Raw genomic sequence first — 19,795 nt, 5'->3', positions numbered from 1 at the left:
GTCAAATGGCAGAAGTTTCTGCTTCCGATTCTTTCTAATTTCGACAATTTGATTTTGGCTAAATTAGGGTAAATGCTCTTGAGTCTAGGAGACCTTGGAAAGCATCCTATGGGAATTAGCGTCCTGTTAACTAGAATGATTCCTTCGCTTTAATGCTGGTTGTAAATTGCTCTGCTTCGGGGGGAGCAATAATTGTCAGTGTATGCAGTTTGCGGTCATCTTTCGTCAAAGTCATTGTTTTGAGATTGCCATCTTCGGTGGCATTGTTGTGAGGAATTGTTGCAGTATATCAGAAGCACAACTTCGATATGCCTGTGCCAGTTTTTGGGCTGATTGACATTTTCTTTTGTTAAAGTCAAATGAAGAAGGTTCTGCTTTCGATTCTTTCTCAATTAGTGAACATAATTTTTCGATTGAAAAAAGAAATCGGAATTTCGCATGTGAGTTCTTAAATACCGAAATCTGTCCCTTAAGGTTCTTGAAATCTAATGTAAGGCATTATTTTCAAATTGAATAGATTAAACAACCGAACACATTCATTTCCTTTTCACTGAAGATGAGCTCGTCAGAGGCTGGGTGAGTATCATTCAAATCATTCAATTAGTTAAAATTTAACTCACCTAATCAATTTTTTTCTCTTTCAGCCCTCTGGCTAATTACAACAGTCTAACTGATAAGCACCTCTGTGGGTTCTTTCGAAATGCGCGAACACAGCGCCATTTGCGAAGAATGGGATTAGTAAGTGGTTCTTTTAATTTTTCTTTTTAGGTTGTTTTTTTAAATTGCTTATACCTACGATATGCAAAGTGTACAAGTCTGCAAAAACGTTGTGAAGAAACTATGGCGTAGGTTCTGTTTATATTTAACCGACTATGACTCTCTCAAAGAAAGCTTGTAATGGGTCAAATGTGCTATCATAATGAAGACCTTTCGAGCTCTCGTTCGGATTCCATTTTTTCCCGAAAAAAGCTGTCTCTGTGTAGACTCGGATTTTTCAAATATTAAAAGATTGAGGTCGACAGTAATTTTATTACAGGCTGACCTTCACAGGCTAATTTTCAAGCTAACATTTATATTGTAATAACTATTTAATACCGCTGATTTCAATTTAAGCCGCAGATGTTCAATTACTTTTGCTAGAAAAAAGAACTAATAAGGAAAATTTGGAAAAAAAGAAATGATTTTTAAAGGTGATAAAATTACTATTTGCGTTTTCTTTCCATTGAGTGAGGTCGGAATAATCTGGTGTGTTGGCTCATCATTCGGCTAGCCATTCTGATAAAAATTCAGAGGCTAACATACAATTTTCAGTATACCATACCTCATGACAACTCATAATCTGTTTGAAATTTGTTAATAGTATCAATTAAAATGTACATCTGGATCTACTGTGAGCTCAGTTCCGAAAATAGTATATTAAAGAAATTTTGAACTTTTTTTCATCAAAAATGAACTACTGAGTTGTTCCTGTTCCAGAAAGTTTTTTTTTAGATCACCAAAAAAGGAGAAGTGGTATCAGAGGAAATGTTCAGGATCTCGCATGCAAGACGCGAACATAAGAAACATGTCAGAGAACTATTAGCCCAAGCAATTGTCCACAAAACTTTGGACCTTGAAGTAATTAGCATGAGTTTTTAAAATGTTGTATCCAACAGTATGATTAATTAGGCTGCATCCTCATGCGTGACTTACCGTTTTCTAGAGAACACGCCAGATCCAGATCAGAAACCGACTTGAAGATATGGCGAAAAAAGAGCTGGTCGAGCGTGTTAAGGTATTTATACAAATCAACAGAAATCAACCTGAATTTTGAATGATCATTTGGTTTTGGTTGAATAATTTCTTAGACTGTTCCTCTCAATACCTTTTCAATGAAATACCTGATTTGAAAATCTGAATTTCACTGTTTAAGTGTAAATTCTTCTGAATTCACGCACAGTGTTGACGCAACTTGTTTCATTATTCAGTCTCAGGTAAAGATCAATTTTGGAATCGAAATAAAAACCTAGTTGGAAAATTGAACTGATAACAAATTTTTTTATTAATTCAGTTTGCTGCGTTAATTTTCGAAATACATGCGCCTATCTTCACTCGATTGTCTCAGTGTTGCATTTTATAAATAAACATGAGCTTCAAATGATGCCTCATTTTGTCCCATAAATGCAATATTTAATGTGTTAAAACGTTCTCCATAATTTCTTTTTTGATTAGCTAGATTTCCTCTTTTTTGGACTTTTGAGTATAAATTGTTGGTCTATTTCTGAAGGTTTCATTTGCTCTCTGACTCGCTGCTCAACAAACTGTCTGGTACAACTACAAAAATTGCTTCGGCAAGAGATATCTTTATGTTTTTACAACAATCTGTTTTTAAGACCGAGCGCTCTTTGAAAGGAGATGAAGACGTCTTAAGCTTAATGTCGCCACGCGCAAAACCCAGAAAGTCGGCATCTTCAGCTACCTCAGAGCGCAGAAAGTCCAGCAGACAAAACGAGGAGAAGGAAAATGGATTTACAAGCGATGAAAGTGGCCATAAAGAGCCTTCATCGAGACCAAAATCCGGAAAGTCTACTAAATCAACTAAGTTAGTGGCTGTTTTGAGATTATTTTATTGTCTATTTCTTGTGTTATTGACTCTGATTTATAGGTCAAACTTTGACATTGACTCCAATGGACTCCCCGTTTTCAAAAGAAACGACGAAGTAGTCGATTCTCAATATCTATCAAGGGTACAGCATGTTCATCAATTTAATTTCTCTCTGCCCAATTAAAAAGTATAACTTCATTTTGAATTTATAGTTGACTCCTCGTGCGTTGAGGCAGTTCACAATGAGTTTGACAAATATTGACTACATGAGTGGAGTGTCGCCTTATGTTTTGCCTCAAGTGGAACCAGTGCCTCCGCAGACCCCGAGAGGACAGAGATCCTCTACTGCTGGTACTCCGAGGAACAACACAGGTCGATCACGTGGCGGCAGACGAGTAAGTTTAACAAATTGCCGCAATTGTTATCATAACTGCAGTTTATTAGTTGACACTAAGAGTACTGATGCATATATTTTTGTTGCCTTAACTTGTAAGTATTCTCAATTTCTGTATCTGCAGCATTATTTTCCCGAAATAAAGGAGGAGCGTCGTACTGTGTCAAGATACCCACCCGAAAAAGTAAGTATTTGTAGATGTAGTTTCTTCATGTTCATTGAAGCTCTGCATGAAATTGTGATCATATTCAAATCAAATGTTTGAATTTTCAGGCTGAATATCACAGAAAGTTATTACTTTCACCCAAGCAGGTATTTTATTCGAATAGAAGGAGTTGCCTTTTGGTCTGACTCTTTTCTTCTCATTGCAGAGATAGTATTATAGTCATAGTCATTTCTAAAGTTTGTTGATGATATCAAATCATTATCATGAGGACTGTAGTCAAATAGTTCTTGTTGGGTTCTTAAAAGTATTTTAATATATCTCTTTAAAATTAAATACAAGAAAACTATTGAGTGATAATTTTCAAGGCAAAAATAATTCTAAAACTGCATACTTACAGTTCTACTTATTTAGTGGTAAAAAAAATTTGACAGACCGTGAAATTATTGTTTTCTTTCCGTCCACTCTCATATATAATAACCATTTCAAATAAATATTCAAAATATTCAAAACTTGTTGATAAATAATAGGGAATTTAGCGTTTTCTGTCTCGCTCAATTTTTTTATCAATTATTTTTTCTTTTCGCTTTCGCTAAAAAGATTTTGCCACAGGTTGTTAGTCTCCACCCTCCCCATGACGAAGTGCAACATGCACGCAGGAGTGAGACCCAAGTGAAGGTGTGCATGAAGTACCTGGGGCAGGCAGGGGTCAATCTGGGTCTGACGGAGGAGGAGCCGGATGAAATCCTGCTCAGCCAGCAGTTCAGTGGGGGAAACACTTTCCCAGTGTTCAGAGGCCAGCTGTTCAAGGACAGTTAGTTAATCAGATCGCATCTTAATTAAGTAGTGTTTTGCTACGGTGTGTATCACAACTGAAGTATCAGTTAATGCGCACAGTTAACTTTTTGTCAGTCTGATTCACTTCAGATCATCTGTTCGAATTTTTTAAAAGCTGACAAGCCGGAGGCCTACTTTTGAGGCTAATTATTTAAGCTTAACTAGGCTATGGTTGTTTCTTACAAGAGCTCAACTTTGCAAATTGCCGATTAAAAAATTAACTTAATCTGGCTTTGATACCGTTACTTTAAGGTTATCAATTTTCTAAGTTCTCCCTGATTCTTCCTTTTTAAGTCTTTCCCTGATAAATTAAACATAAAAAAAAAATTTTCTTTGGTAAAAAGTTGAATTTCATGGTAGCGATAATTAATTATCGAAAACAGCGAAAATCGAACAAAACAGCAAAAATATACAATTTATGCTTGTTGTTTGGACCATTGAAAATGGGGAGGAGCTTTGTATTTAGGTGTGTTTTAGTTTTTTGCTTCTTTTTTTGTTTTCTACGCAAAATCAGGTATCTCAAATAAGCATCGGACTTGTTTGAGTGATATATCATAGTAAAGCACTTTCAGTCGTGATTCGTCCATGAATAGTAAAGAATGTCCATGAAAAATTTTCCAGTGTCCAGAAAAACGGTTCGAAAGTTTGAGTTTTAGTCTAATTTCGAGCAAAAAAGCAAGCGAGCTGGCTTATTTTTTAAGTATAGGCCATGAAACTTTAACTTTTTGATTGTTTTCGTTTTTTTTCTTGTCATTTTTCGACTGAAACCGTTGCCCGATTTGTCTATTTTACTGTGACTCTCGAATATGCCTAATTTCTAGATTTTCGTCAGATACTTTCATCACACGACGCTCAAAAAACAAAACGGATTAAAAAAAAACAAGGAAAAGCTTTTTTATGTGTTCTATTTGGTCGGAACATTCTGTGCTACTTGCATAGCTAGCCTTTTTTGTTTTGGAATTTACTTAAAATTAAAAGATGAATTGAATGTCAAATTGTCGTAAAATTCCCAAAAAGCTTACCTAGACGTTAAAGCTTTGGTAATTAAATGAGTTAAGAGTTATCGAGTTTGAGTATCACCTATGCCAAAGACTTCTTGAGTGTTTTTGTTGACAACACTGCTGTGCAAAAATAGAAAACTAATTAATAGATTAAACATGAATGGCCGTAGTTCTATTTGGCTGTTTAAATTGATAAAACATAAGTATCAACTAATAAGCATAACTTTTTTTTTCATGTAAGTTGTTGTATGCGTGAAAACTCTATCAGCTCGAGGTTTTCATCTCGAAGTTGACAAAAAGAATAGAATTTTTTCAAGTATATCAGATGCCTGTTTCTTTGCCTTTTGTAATCACCTGTCCTTGAAAGAAAAGACCAAAATAAGAAAGGTTTAGCTCATTACTGTGCTTTGAAGATGGCGGCGGATGACTTCTGTTAAATTGTTTTTAGCAAGAGAATGCTATCAAATTTTAAAATGTCGAACAGGTTCCGAACAGCAAACCTTTTGAAATTGAAGCCAACACGCGTTCCTCCCCACTGCAATGATGAAAGTTCGCCATCTTTTCATCTTGAACCTTTTGCGTTCAATCGTTTTCATTGATGTTTTTTGCTCAATTTTCCAAGCTTGATTCTTGGCAACAGCCAACTGTTTCCTTATACTCGTTAATATAATCGCAAACAGAGCCAGTTAAATTTGGCTACCATTTCATGTTCATTTTGTGCTTTTTGTTGGGAAATAAGAGCATTGTTTTGCTCCTTAAATCCAACACAAATCACCTGCATTGCAGTCTGAAGATATCCTGTTGATAATACCATCTAATCCTCTTTTCTATTTTATAATATAATAACATTATGGTTATAAAACAGTAAACTCGGCTTGTAAAATGCTAAAATTAATGCCCAACCGCGTGAAGTTAGTTTTTAGTGCATCAAATCTTCAATTTTGAATGCATTAAAACTAATATGTGGTATGGTCTCTCTTCTCTTTAAAGCAAAAAATGTGCCAAGTTCTATTAATTTCAAATTTTTTCCTTTATAAATGTGTTTTAATCCTGCTATTTATTGCATAAGTACAAATTGGATGCTTCAAAACCGCAGTGGCTAAAATGCAATATATTTTTGTTCAAAAGCCCGAAAGTGGGTACGGCGCGGTACGTTTTTGGTTTCGGACATGAAAACTTGAATTCAGCCAAATCTTCCCATACCAAATCAAGAACCACAGATGAACGTTAATTGAATTCCAGTAATTTTTCTCTCATTGATATTAGCAGCTCGCTGTTGATTTGAAATCGGCTTGAATTGTTTCATTTTTAGACTAATTTTTGTTAATCACGACCATGAATCTATCAGCCAACCAAAAAAATGTGATAATTATTTCTTGCCTTAAAAAGCGGCAGTGTTATTGGAATAAGAAACTGATTCTTTGTTTGGATCATGTTAACTATCCCCCCCCCCCCCTATGGTACCTTGTAAATAATTCCCCCCCCCCCCCCCATAAAAACACATTTCATTTATGCTCGACTGGATTGGTTTTGTATTTCTCAGAAATGTGCTCTGTCGCATTCCTATTGGTTGACGTTATTTCAATTCGCATTCCTATTGGTTGACGTTATTTCAATAAATTTCATCCAAACCTTGTTAGCTATTTCCCACCTATTGCAATAGGGGGAGGGGGGGGGGGGTAGTTAACATGATCCCTTTGTTTTTTGAAACTCATGACTAACAGTTTCATACAAACTTGAAAAATTATTTAAAAAATTCTATTTTTAATTTATTTTTTAAATATCCGTGACACGCTATTGTCTCAATTCAATTTCAATATTTTTTGAGCCGATTTAAACAATTCTCTTATGCGTCATCTGCCAAATTGACACTTTACAAACCCCCTTATTTTTACGAAAATGATCGGAGATGAAATATCCTTGAGCTCGGGACGTGAATAGTTTTCAGATGACATAAAAAACTCAGTGGTTGTTGAAAAGTCAAATTTTTCTGACGAAAAAAAATACAGGTCACAAATACTCGGTCATTATATAAATGTTTTGCGTATTGTTAATTTCTCAAAAAATTGGAATGAAAGCATAAAAATAATTCGATGCAGTTAATATAATCAAACTTATTTTATTATGCTTCGTTTCAGCCGAGTTCGCGTTCGAATCGAAGCGACACCGAGGCTACCCTTTCAGCATCACCCTCTACATCAACGGAAAGGCAGACTCCAGAATCAGCACCTGCTGCGAGTTCAAACACTGTCCCAAGGGGGGCAGACCCTTCGTGCGATTGGGGGGCAAGCTGGGCAGATTCGCATTTGGAAAGACGGAGAGTGAGAACAATGAGGGCATGTGTTACAGGTGCAGGGCGGAGGCGGCTCTCAAGAAAAGTAAGTTCAATAATGTGTTTCTTATAATGTCATTGAGCTGTATTTTGGCTATTTAAATTTACATCACTTGGCCACTTGTTAATTCTGTATGTTTTTAACATATTAACAAAAAGCAATAACAAATTGTTCTTTGTTGCCACATCTGAATACTCTGATCGAAATGAATGATGTAATCAAACTCGAAAAATAAAAAATTTTCCATTGTTTTTTTTCAGCGGTTGGATTGGCTAAAAAGCTGCAAAATTGAGGTGTAATAATAGCTAATTGGTTTTACAATTATAGTTAATGCCAAATTATTAGCAATATCTTTTCCGGTCAACGAATGTGAACAATAGTATTTTTATCTAAAACTGCTCATTTCGACGCCTGAATTTCATTTTTCACTCTTTTTAACCTAAAACAATCATTAACCTAAAACAATCATGTTTGACTGATTAGTTTGTTCAAGGTCACCAATATTGCTAACAAATTGGCAACTAAAGATTGAGAGTTTTTTTCTCTCATAGTGCCGTCATTTGTGAAATCAGGCCATTTTTTCTCGACAATGGGACAACTTTTAAGGTTTTTTAAAAAGTTTTTTAATTCACAATGACGACGATCTATAGCGTTTTTATATGATACCACTTTTGACCCCACCTCTTACGAGTTTCCGCTAAAAAACCCAATATTGGGCGAAAAATGCAAGCCTACGCTATAATTCTCTTCAGTCAGTTAGTGACGTGGTCGTAACAATGAATAATTCAATCAATGCGTTGATTTGGAGAGTCTAACGTACTGAGTGTGGTATTACTATTTCAGCTGACGATGATTACGACGAAGACTTCCAGGAATCGTCCGCTGAAGAGTAAGTATAATTTACTGTTTTGGAAACTCAAAGTGTTCATAACTCAACTAAGTAATTGCTTTTTTGTTTCAGCGAAGGTGAGATGACATCATATGCTACACATGGAGTGAAACAAATTGTATTTAAAGAATCGTATCTTTCAGATCTGATATAAATCCCGTTTTCTACCGGGGGCATTTTTCCTTGTTTAAAAAATTATACGGTTCTGCCAAGAGTTTTTTTCTAATAATTTTTTCAATCTTCTGCCAAGGTATGAAATGCTCTAGAGCAAATGAAAAATAGTTTGCTGAAATTCGATTTCTTTATCGTTCAGTCATAATTCATTAAGTTGTTTTTATTCAATTAACTGTTTAATGTATAGAAGTGGATTACAAATTCACTGTATACACTGGCGACGAGCCAGGCGCCGGCACAGATGCGAACGTCACCGTAACATTGTTCGGGGAGTCGGGAGATTCCGGAGAGATGAAACTGGACAAGAAACTGAAAGACAACTTCGAAAGAGGAAAGAAGGACTCTTTCAACCTGAAGATGAAGGAGTTGGGTCCACTGGAGAAACTGAAGATATCTCATGATGGTAGTGGGTTCAACTCGGCTTGGTTTCTAGACAAGGTTAGATTACACCACGGAATTTTGATTGTACTGAAGTGCCATTGAATCAAATGAAGACACTGATATTTGAGCAAGTTCAAGTGTCAATGAACGAAGTGAAGATACGTATTTTGGATTTTTTTTTTCGTTTTTTTCAGTAAAAAGTTTTAACATTTTTTTATTATAACTTTTTATTTTTTTAAGTTAAATTCTTATTCATTTGCTAAAAGAAAAAGAAATACGCTCGCAAATAGCAAAATCACATGCTCGGCGCAAAAAAAAAAAAACATGAAAGATATATCTGAACTCGCGGGTTGAAAAATTACATGATGGTAAAATAACTGAACTAAGACGAATTTTTTTTTGAAAATCGATTTTTTTTCTCAAAACTAATGATGACGTTACACAAATACAAAAAAGTCTATTATCTCAAAATAGGGGAAAATTTAGTCAGTTTGGTACCTGACCTTTTGAGCTCGTCTACATTTGAGTTTTCGTTCTGTTCGAAATTTGTGTTTATGTTGGTTGTAAATCAACTCCGACTTTAGTTCTTTTTAGTTTTTTTTTGCTTTTTCTGCTTAATTTGTTTATTCGGCCTTAAAGGTTTTGCTAATATCTACATCATCTTAATCGTCTAAAGTTGTGTCGCTTGGAGAGCGATATATTTTTTCCTTTTATGCGTGGGCAGAATTTGAGAGTGAGAACTTCGAGTTTTGATTTTTTTGCAGCTCAAAAAATTTTATGACAGAGTTTTTTGTCACAAGCGGCGTCTGTGCAAGTTTTGTCGGCTTAGTCACCGGCCGATAAATTATGTTTTATTGCTAGCAATAATTTTTATGAGAAATTTTTTTGGCTAAGTAGCTGTCGTCCAATCTACCTTTCGGCTTAAATTCCATGTAAAGATTGAGAATTATTGCAAGTATTGTGAAGCATCGCTTCGACTTTGTTGATATTGTTTCTTAAAATAATTATTAAAATTTCCTTTCTTTTTTGGTTTCCTCGAGTTCATTCACACTTTTCCAATTTTTTGTTGGCTATATTGCAACTTTTTCATGTTTTAGAATTAGAATCAAGGCTGAAAGTAATTTGGTAAGTCAACAAACTCGATGGCGTACAAGCGTTATTTGAGGTTCATAGAAGTGCCCAAAAAGTGGTTTAACCGGAAACCTCGTAAACTGGACTTTTCTACTATTTAATCACCAAGTGAGAGACATCATCATGCCGCCCTTTTGACGGCTATGTCTTAAAATCTTAGTTGAACCACAGTTGAACCTAACGCCCTAAAATTTGGTGGCTTGGTTGAACCCAACCCCTCAAAGTTTGAAACTTTTTCGCTCTTGACTTTAAAGTTTTAAAGTTTCATTGATCGACTCCCTTCATTTTCTGATGGATGTTTAGTAATATGTTAGCATGTCATGTGCTACATTTTTGATGTCAAAACAGGGGCGAAAAAGCGTTGCAATTTTTCAAGTTTTTAAAATAAAAAAATTTATAATTAAAATTTTTACAAACCAACTAGAAAAGTTTGATCTTCCAATTAGAGGAATATTGAAAAAACAGCTGTTAAGATTGAATTATTTTGGCCCCATGCGATCAGCAAGGGTATTGCAATCGGGTACTAGACATTTTTCAATTAAAAACTTTGTTCACAGAATCGTCAATTAGGAATGGTAAACTTAGGTTCAGTTCATAATCAATTCAAATTTCTTGACATCTCCGGCATGCTTGGTCTGCTGTTAATGAATACGCTTGGGACGGCAAAGGTCCTGGGTTCGAATCTGACAGGACCTGTTTTTTTTCAAACGGAAAATATTCCGTTTAAAAAAAATGTCGGCTTATTATTTATCTGCTTATGTTTTGTCGGCCTAGATGCCAAATTGTAGAAATGTTTTTTTTTGCTGTACGCAATTCACAGTTTTGTTGCTTTTAGCTCTTGAGTTACTTTTGTTCTGTGTAAATTTACTAGCCTTTGGTTTCGTATAATTTTTTCGCTCAAAAACTTTATTCCCTAAATGATTTCGGCTTATGATGTATCGGCTTAGAATTTTGAATCGTTTCAAGGAAAACATAGTTTTTTTATGTGAATATCTGGATCGCAGAAAATTTTCAGATATCAATTGATTTTTATGTCGGCTTAATGATTCGTCCCAATTTTTGTTGGCTTACTAGCCGAGTGTTTTTTTCTGTAACTTTTTTGGAGTAATTGTCACTTGATTTCAAAAAAATTCATAAGGGTGAAAGTAATATATGTTTTCTTGGTATTTTATATATGCCAAATTTCTGCTTGAAAAAACTTTTATTGAAAGAAAAAAAATGTGCATTAAGTTTTTAGCTTTTTTTCGGATGCAAGATTTCTGATTTATGTTTAATCTAAAATTGCGTGGAATAAGTTTTAGTGTTCATTTTTTTTGGTGTCTTTTAGGATTGAGAAATGTTATTTTAAATCGATTCAAGTTGATGACGTAGCGTATTGTGTTCATTTGTCAAAAGTTTTCGAAGAAAAACTCATACGTTTCTTGCAGTTTTGCTTTCTTTTTTTTTGCAATTTTGACTGGACTGTTTGAGTACGTAGAATCTCCGGCTGAATTTTTTGAGAAAAAAACTGAATTTGCTTTTACTTGAAGCGTTTTTTATTGCCTTTACGGGCAGTTTTTTTCTTTTTTTTGTTAGATCTTTTGTTGTAATCCAGCTCTTTTAACGTTAAGTATCAAGTTCATATTTCATATGTTGATGTAAGTGGTTCAAACTTGGGACTTGTTGTTTAAAACTTAAGCATTCATTCTTTTGGGTTTTTAAAAAAATTTTCGTTCATTTTCATTTCTCTTTTAGTATGTGGCAATTTTTCTTGTTGAGTTTCTGAGTTTCATAATCAGTTTTTTTTAACATACGCAGGTTGTTTGGTGGCAAGATTTTGAGCGAAGTTTTTGAGTACATTTGGGAACTTTTTGATTTTTTACCATTTTTTTTTCTGAGCGTTTCCATCTATTGGTAATGAAAGAGAAATAAATGGAGTTTGTGTTGCCCGAATCCGTCTCATGTTTTAGGTAATTGACTTAAAAACAACTGAAATAAAAAAAATTTGTTATTTTTCAGCCTACGATTTTCTCAAAAGAATTCATTTCAGTTATTCACATTTCGTTTGAGACTCTTTATTTCGCTTTTTGGCATTTGTTTTGTATCGCAAGCATTTGTTTTGTATCGCTTCGCCTCTGTGCCAGTTTTTTTGACATGCAATATATTATACACAGCGTGCCAATGAGTTTGATGCTTTTGAAAAAACGACATTTGTAAAGTTAGCACCTTTTCTAATTTTGCCCCTGTTGTTTTTTTCAGGTAGTTGTTGAGCACAATGATGAGAAGACTGTGTTCTACTGCAGTCAGTGGCTGGCAGATGGGGTGGACGAGGAGGATGAGGGAGAAGAAAAAGCTGAAGTAACCCTCCTGGCAGGAGCATCCAAATCAACCCCTCGTGAGTTGTTTCAAATTGGCTAACTAGACTTTTCATTTTATCATGAGTTCAGCCAGACAAATGATTGTCTGGGGGCAAAGTTCTTACCAGTATCAGATTTTTAGCCTTTTTGGTTAAGTTAGGTTAAATTATGAAGAGCAATTAACATAGCGAGTACTCTAAAATAGCTCTTGGTGATTACTTTTCCAGGAAAAGTTCTTAAAATTTGTTCACGCTCAATTTTGATTTTTTGCAATTTGACTTTTGAGTTATTTTTAAATTCAATGCTTTTCTTTTGTTAAAAATAAGACAAATTCTTCTATCGAACAGCAAAATTGTGAAGGTCACGAAAAAGCGCTAGACTTCTAATTTCGAGAATGGAATTTAATTAGACTTACCAGCGAAATAAAAACTTTACCTATTGATCCAGTTTTCCCAAAATGGGGTAAATTTATCAAAAAAGCACCAATCAGAAATTGTTCGTAAAATTCGAAAAGATTTAAAGGTATATATATATTTTTTGAAATTCGAAAGTTGAAGTTCTTGAAAAAAAATTGAGTAGGTTTTTTCAATTTTTTTTTTCTGTTTCCATGCTTTCATTACTCTTTTCCAACTTTTAGTTGGCTATGTTTTATAGTTAAAATGAAAAGATGAGTCCTTTTGTATATTATGCGCAAGTGTTTGAGCTAATTTTAGCCTTGAAAGTTTTCTTGATAGGTTGGAACGAATAAGCAACAAAAACGCTCGGTAATTAAAACTAAATTGTTTAAATTCAAACTTACGTTAAACGATTGACGCAATGCCTCTTTTTGTTCTGAACATTTGAAACATGTGGAGGAACTTTGCATTCAGGTGTGTTTAACTTTTTTTTCCACGCAAATCTGGTACCACAAATCATCATCGGAAGGGGTCTAGTGATTTGTCATATTAAAGCATTTTAGCCATGATAATTATAAAATGAGGGAAAATTTTTTTCTCGGTGTCGAGAAAAAGAGGTTTGAAACTTTTGATTTTGCTCTAATTTTGGGCAAATAAGGTGAGCGTGCAGGCTTACAAAATCTATTTAAGCTTAAATTAAGCCGTAAAACCTTAGTTTTACTCGAGTACAGTTAGTTTTTGCGCTAATTTGGGAATCAAAAACTTCAAGAGCCAGGAATTTTTAGCGCCAGTTTGGGAATCAAAATTTTCAAATATTCAAAAAATTTCTGCAAAAAAAATTGGAAAAAATTTTTGAGGAAATTTTCAAAAATTGATTTTATATTTTTTAGCCATTTTTCTATACAAACTGTTTTTCAGTTGGCCGATTTGACTATGATTGTCGCATTTGCCGATTTTTTATTCTTTCGTTCAGATTTTTTATCACACCACACAGATAAATTCTATTTTTTTAAGACTATGATCGGAACATTCTGTGCTACTTGCACAACAACTGTTTATCCTTGCTTAATCTTTAATTTTTTGCTTTTTTACTAACCACTGAGTTTAGTTTCGAGTCACACTTTCTTTGTGTTTGTAGCCCTTAAGTATTCGGTGACAGTGCACACTGGCTCAGTGAAAGGCGCAGGCACAGATGCAGATGTCTTCATTTGCATGTATGGAAAGAAGGGCAAATCTGGCACCAAATTGCTGGAAAAAGCAGGAGATGATTTCGAAAGGGCCAGGTTAGTGTAACCTGCAGGTTGATTGAAAAGTCACGTGTAGATGTTTTTCCATTGATTAGCCCGGAAAAAATGTCATTACCGAAAATCATTTGCTTGGGTAAAGTTGTGCGATTTCAATAATAATCTGAACTTTCTTGCTTGAGAGCAAGCAGGGCCACCGCTGGACAGAAATACAAGCAATCCTGTAACAATTAACAATGAATTCAGCAGCTTTTTCTTCAATTTAAAAACCTGCTGACTTTGAAAAAAAGTCTTTAAAAACCATTTTTTTTGTTTGAGGCAATAGTTTAAATTTTTATTTTAGCGCTGTTAAGTGTTAACTGGTTTGAATAAAACTTAAATTTATCGAGGTATCATTAAGATTAGAAAGATATATAAAAGATTTGCGTCAAAATGTCCGAAGCCAGCAGTTCAACAAAATTGTTTTCCCATAACCTTTGGATGGTCGGCGAAGTTTTGTACCCTTAATTCCGACAGTGAAAATCGAACAAAACAACTGTTACTATTAATATTGCTGGGTTGTTTGTGTTTAGCAAGGGAAGCTATATTGTCCAGTCTCCCAACCTGGGAACTCTGGAGAAACTGAAGGTGTGGCACGACGGCAGTGGATTGTGTTCTTCCTGGTTCCTGGAAAAGGTAATTTGATTGGACCCTTTCTTGGTGTGTGTGAACTATCCATATCATAAATATGAACTTAATTTGCAGATTTATGAAAATCTGAGTCTATGTAGCTTTTATCACTTAGAAGGCTTCCGTTTTGTCCAGTTGTGTATTTTTATAGGTCTTTGCTATTTTTCTTGTCATTCTTATGCGGCGAAAAACGTTTTTTTTTACGGTATAATAACCACAAAATTTTCAAAAATGTCCTTTACAAGAAGTTAAACTACGCAGTCAAACCTCAATTTTTTTCTTTTAAATTTGCTAAATGGAGCAATAGTGATTTTAGATTATCAAGGAGCACTTTTAATTCTACCGTCATTACGACTATACACTAATTGTAATATAATTTCAATCATCGCCCTTATGTTTCAGATCGTGGTCATTGGTGGGTCCCCAAAGGTGTCCCAGTCTGTGTTCTACTGCAACGACTGGCTCTCAGATGATATGGAGGATAAAAAATTGTCCAAGATGCTAGATGCAAGTCCCCCCGGTGAGTCGCCTTGAAAGAGTTCTTACAATAGGTTGCTTCACGGAGAGAGTTACTCTCAACTGCCCGCCTCTCCCTTTCTTCCGGTTCTCTCACTTTTAAACTGATTTGAAGCCTTTGCCTTGTTTCGAACATCAACCTGGGACAAATCGTTTGTTGACATGATAATAAGAACTTCGTTTTCAGGAGAAGGAAATGCCATCAATTTAGTTTGCTTATAACATTACCTCCTCGCCAGCCAAAGGGCCCCCTTTGTATTATTTTATGACATCAATTTTTAGACTGGACAACCCTAAATGTTTTCCAAAGGCGCCTACATATACTAATTTTGAGGTGGAGCGCGCGGTGAAAAAAACAATTCTTTTCAAAATTATCCAAAAAAGTTTTTTGACCAGTTTTTTTTCTTTTTAAATCAATTTTTTTGCTCAAAATGGGGCCTTCATAGTGTTTTGGGAGAGCTCGGAAAATCTATTATTTGGACCTAAAAAAAAACTAGACTAAATTTTCAAAAACTTTTTTTGAAAGTCCGCTCCCCTCCCCAATCCTCGAGAAAATTCTAGATCCGCCGATGCTTAGAGTCATCTTAGAAGATTTTTTCTGTCTGATATATAATGATCATCATCTTGAACGAATTTTGAACTTATCAGACGTTTCAACGATTTTGAGCAATTTTTATTTCCAGATTTTTTAATAAGTTTTGAACAGATTATCCCGCTGATTTTTAAATTCATTTTAATCCAATTTGTAAATGCAATTGCTCGTATTTGATGCTATTTTTTTCAAATAAATCTATATTATAAAGTGCAATTTTATTCTAGAAACTTCTTATGACGTGAAAGTGTATACTGGGAGTGAGGATGGGGCTGGTACTGATGCAAATGTGTTCATCCAAATCTATGGCGAAGATAACAACTCGGGTGTGAAGTACTTGAATACGGACGGAAAAGATGACTTCGAAAAAGACTCGTGAGTGATGAATTGCGTATTAATCCCATCGTTCCAGAAATTGTCGTGTTTTTCCAAAATCGTACCAGCTTACAAATCAATCCAATCTGCTCCATTTTTTGACAAAAATATCGGGGTGCTTCTGCTAGGCATAATTTTTTAAAATTCAATAAATCGTTTTTTTATTATTATTATTTTTGACTGTTCCCGGAATCTTCGATTTGAAAATGTTTTGAAGAAAAACCCAGTATTTTTCGTGCCAATTGATGAGCTTTCGCGATTCTAGTTTAAACTAACAATAATCGACCGTGTTATTTACATTGTTTGATTGTTTGCCTATTAGAGTGTCAAAGCTTCTTATTGCAGCATCCAACCTAGTACATATTTTCTGTTTGTTTTAGGAACAGTGTTTACAAGATAGAGTGCCCCAAGTTAGGCAAACTGGAGAAAGTGCGAGTGTGGCATGATGGAAGTGGATTCGGATCAGACTGGTTCCTAAAGAAGGTATGAGTTTTATTGTTCCGACTTTCGAAAAAAGTGACGGAACGGAATATTTGTGCTCGGGGTGGTTTTTTTCTTCAGACAAACTTTGATTTTTTAACTAGCCATTTTTGGACGGATTTTAGATCATCTGAAAGCTATTGTTGTCCTGAGCTCAAATTAAAAAAAGATATTTTACCTGTGATCATTTGTTCGCCTGTGATCGTAAAGTTATGGGAGGTTAAAGATTGCCATTTCGGCCAATTTGGGACAATTAACGCACGATATATTTTGCGCTATTAACGCGCGAGCGGAGATTTAATCCGTCTTAGAAATTGTTACAAATTGGTGGAAGCAGGCTGTTTGCTGTAATTGCTATGTTACTAGGAGCGAAATCTATCACTCTGTACTTTATATGGTATGATTTTTTAAAAAAAATCTCTAATTTAAAAACAATCATTTAAAAAAAATCCATTTTAAGAACTCAAATTTCCGATATTGTTTCGATCTCTGTCTTGAGAATGGAAACAATACTGCTCGTATAAGGGCGAAGTTTTGATTGTTTTGACTGCGTTTTAATTTTTTTGGAAAATTTAAAATAAAATAGTTGATTAAATTTTCAAAAAAATTGAAAATTTTCAAAAAACAATTTTTTGATGTTTTTTTGAAAAGTATCTTCCCACACGCTATGTAAAGTACAAAATGATATATTTTGCATATAAAAAATTTTAAATGGACCAAAGCGTCCCTCAATTCGACTTGGAACGATTTCGAGTACGGATAATAAGTTTCCGCTTACGCGTAAATAGCACGAAATATATCGCGCTTTAATTATCCCAAATTGGCGATCTCTAAACACCCATAACTCTACGAAAAATAATCATATGAAAGATATCTTTTCAAATTTGAGCTCAGGTCAACAGTAGCTTTCGAATGATGTAAAAAAATTGTGTCAAAAATTGCTGGTTAAAATTTGTGTGGAAAAAAAACACCCCGAGCGCAAATTTTCCGTCATTTTCTTCGAAAGTCGAAACCATAATGTCTCTAAGTATGCATATTATCTGCTATAAGCTGAAATTAAGAAACTGAAGTTGAGATTATAGGAAGGAAAAGTTTGAAAGGCTATCAGGCCTGTCTAAGCATAGTCTGCTTGCATATTTCCCCACATTCCAGACTGAATAAAGTTATTAAATAGTTTTTTTCTTCTTGTTTTGGAATGTCGGTCTTTGTTTCGTTCAGATTGTGATTACAAAAGGACGAGAGTCGGTTGAGTTCCTGTGTAACAAGTGGTTGTCCGACAGCAAAGATGATGCCAAAGTCGAACGTATCTTATTTCCTAACGAAGGTAGGTATCCAAAAATATCCTCATAGTCTGATTATTCACCTCTGCTGGAATTGACAACTGTTGAGCACTCCAGCCTGTGTATCCGCTGTTTTTAACAGTTCACATCACCGTAATTCACCCATTCAAATCACCTAGAAAGAACCCCTACTTATTCTGGTTGCCGGCCTTTGGTAAGCTTAAATCACATCAGCAAGCAACTTACGGCAATCCTTAGTCGCCAAAATAGCGACTGGATTAACTTCTCAGAAAAAAACCCGGAGGCAAATTATATGCTCTCTTAGTTTGGAAGCAGTGGCAATTCCTTGCATTTTTTGGCTGACCTGGGTTTTCCAAGTTTTATGGGAATTTTTTTCAAAAATTCATTCATTTTGATAACGTTGCTGATTTGAAAAGGGAGACTTAGTTTTTTGATTGGCTGAACTATTAAATCACATAACACAGATTGAAACCACTGATTAGCTGTATTTGTTTTTCTAGCTCAAGAGTCTGTCCCAGGTAAAATCCATCTGCATCTAATAGTTGTAATTGATTAGATTTAGCAAACGTTTGAGAAGTTTTGCTCTAACTCACGACTGTTTTGATTCAATGTGTCTCATAAAAAAAGACTTAAACTCATAGTTTTAGACTTAAAATGAAGAGATATTATTTGCTTTCCTTAATGAGTTATAACTAGAGGCTCATTATGAAGCAAATGGTATGTTTCTGCTCTTTTTAAAAAAAAAATTATCATAAGGAAAAATTTAACTCTCATTAATGCTTTTGTTGGAAGCAAACATACTGGACATTCAACGGTGTTGGTTTTCCAAAGTTTTTCTTCTATAATCATCTGTTATTGTTTCCAGGAATTGACTACAAAATAACCCTGTTCACTGGGGACGAGGCGGGAGCAGGCACCGAAGCACAGGTCAAACTGACCCTAATGGGAGAGGAGGGGGAGTCGGGGGAGATAGAACTGGAAAGGGAAGAGGACAGTTTCTCAAGGGGCATGCAGGACACTTTTGAACTGAAGATGAAGGAGTTGGGTAAACTGGAAAAACTGAAGATATCCCATGATGGAAGTGGGTTCAAGTCTGCATGGTTCCTGGAGAAGGTGAGGCTGAGTTGACTGTGAGACTTGACCTCAATTTGACCTCAATTGCGTTGAATTTTCAGTAATAGAAAAATAAGCCAACGTTTGGTCCATTTTTTGTAAAATCTATTCTAATTAAGGTGTTATTTTGATGTTTTTAACGTTTTTTCATCAGTAGGTTCAATAGTATTGTTTCTTTAAAACTGCTCTTACATTGGTCCAAAAAGAGATTTCAAAGCCAAGTAGTTGTAGCTTCGTCGGTTGGTCTTTTGTATCATTTCTGTGTTTTGTGTAGGTTGTGGTCGATCGTGATGGGGATGAGACGGTGTTCTACTGTGGGGAGTGGCTGGGAGACGGAATAGATGACAAACAGACTGAGAGAACACTGGTTGCTGGAGGAGACGAACCGACCAAAAGTCGGTGGATTACAATTTTTATCATTTTTGTGCAGGAATGATTGTCTGATGTTTGCAAATGGTGGATTCATTTCCACGCAGATCTCTTGAAACACCGAAAAGACGCTCTTACTGCTTTTTAAAAAAAAAAATTAGGTTCTTTTACATCGCTAAAAGTGCATCAAATGAGGAACTTTTATCAAAATGTTCTAGCTAGAATCGTGTTTCGAGATTTCTATTCTTGAGTTTATTACAAAAATACATGTATCATCTAACCGAAACTTTTTAATTAAATATTTTAGACATGATTTTTACCTGACCACGTTTATATCTGACCAAGTATGTATAACACACGGCTACTTCTTTTTCATGTCCGAACCAAGTTTTTGGCTTCTATCTCTTTTGTTTCTCATATCCGTTATCTTCTTTTTACAGTCAAAGAGTACTCAGTGACAGTGTACACTGGCATCGAAGCCCTGGCCGGCACAGATGCGGATGTGTTCATGAAACTAG

The 19,795-nt window shown here is 34.9% G+C and overlaps 1 protein-coding gene across 1 annotated transcript in view; it reads left to right on the top strand.

Moving 5' to 3' along the window:
* Nucleotides 1-448: 448 nt before the first annotated feature.
* The window catches only part of LOC134846617 (uncharacterized), a gene marked incomplete in the record, with an annotated part of 112,073 nt that continues 92,726 nt past the window's right edge, over nucleotides 449-19,795 (top strand). Inside the window, 25 exon segments of the mRNA XM_063864002.1 lie at nucleotides 449-576; nucleotides 645-738; nucleotides 1,492-1,617; nucleotides 1,703-1,774; nucleotides 2,373-2,581; nucleotides 2,645-2,726; nucleotides 2,797-2,979; nucleotides 3,103-3,162; nucleotides 3,252-3,290; nucleotides 3,754-3,955; nucleotides 7,118-7,357; nucleotides 8,156-8,201; nucleotides 8,274-8,278; nucleotides 8,563-8,813; nucleotides 12,126-12,261; nucleotides 13,757-13,901; nucleotides 14,435-14,537; nucleotides 14,934-15,051; nucleotides 15,867-16,014; nucleotides 16,395-16,497; nucleotides 17,713-17,818; nucleotides 18,296-18,313; nucleotides 18,661-18,908; nucleotides 19,183-19,303; nucleotides 19,718-19,795. Of these exon segments, the coding sequence (XP_063720072.1) occupies nucleotides 557-576; nucleotides 645-738; nucleotides 1,492-1,617; nucleotides 1,703-1,774; nucleotides 2,373-2,581; nucleotides 2,645-2,726; nucleotides 2,797-2,979; nucleotides 3,103-3,162; nucleotides 3,252-3,290; nucleotides 3,754-3,955; nucleotides 7,118-7,357; nucleotides 8,156-8,201; nucleotides 8,274-8,278; nucleotides 8,563-8,813; nucleotides 12,126-12,261; nucleotides 13,757-13,901; nucleotides 14,435-14,537; nucleotides 14,934-15,051; nucleotides 15,867-16,014; nucleotides 16,395-16,497; nucleotides 17,713-17,818; nucleotides 18,296-18,313; nucleotides 18,661-18,908; nucleotides 19,183-19,303; nucleotides 19,718-19,795 (2,953 nt within the window).

The sequence above is a fragment of the Symsagittifera roscoffensis genome, chromosome 5, assembly GCF_963678635.1.
Source record: "Symsagittifera roscoffensis chromosome 5, txSymRosc1.1, whole genome shotgun sequence".
Classification (NCBI taxonomy): domain Eukaryota; kingdom Metazoa; phylum Xenacoelomorpha; order Acoela; family Convolutidae; genus Symsagittifera; species Symsagittifera roscoffensis.
The sequence above is the reverse complement of the archived record's forward strand: the minus strand, read 5'-3'. Positions and strand labels throughout refer to the sequence as shown.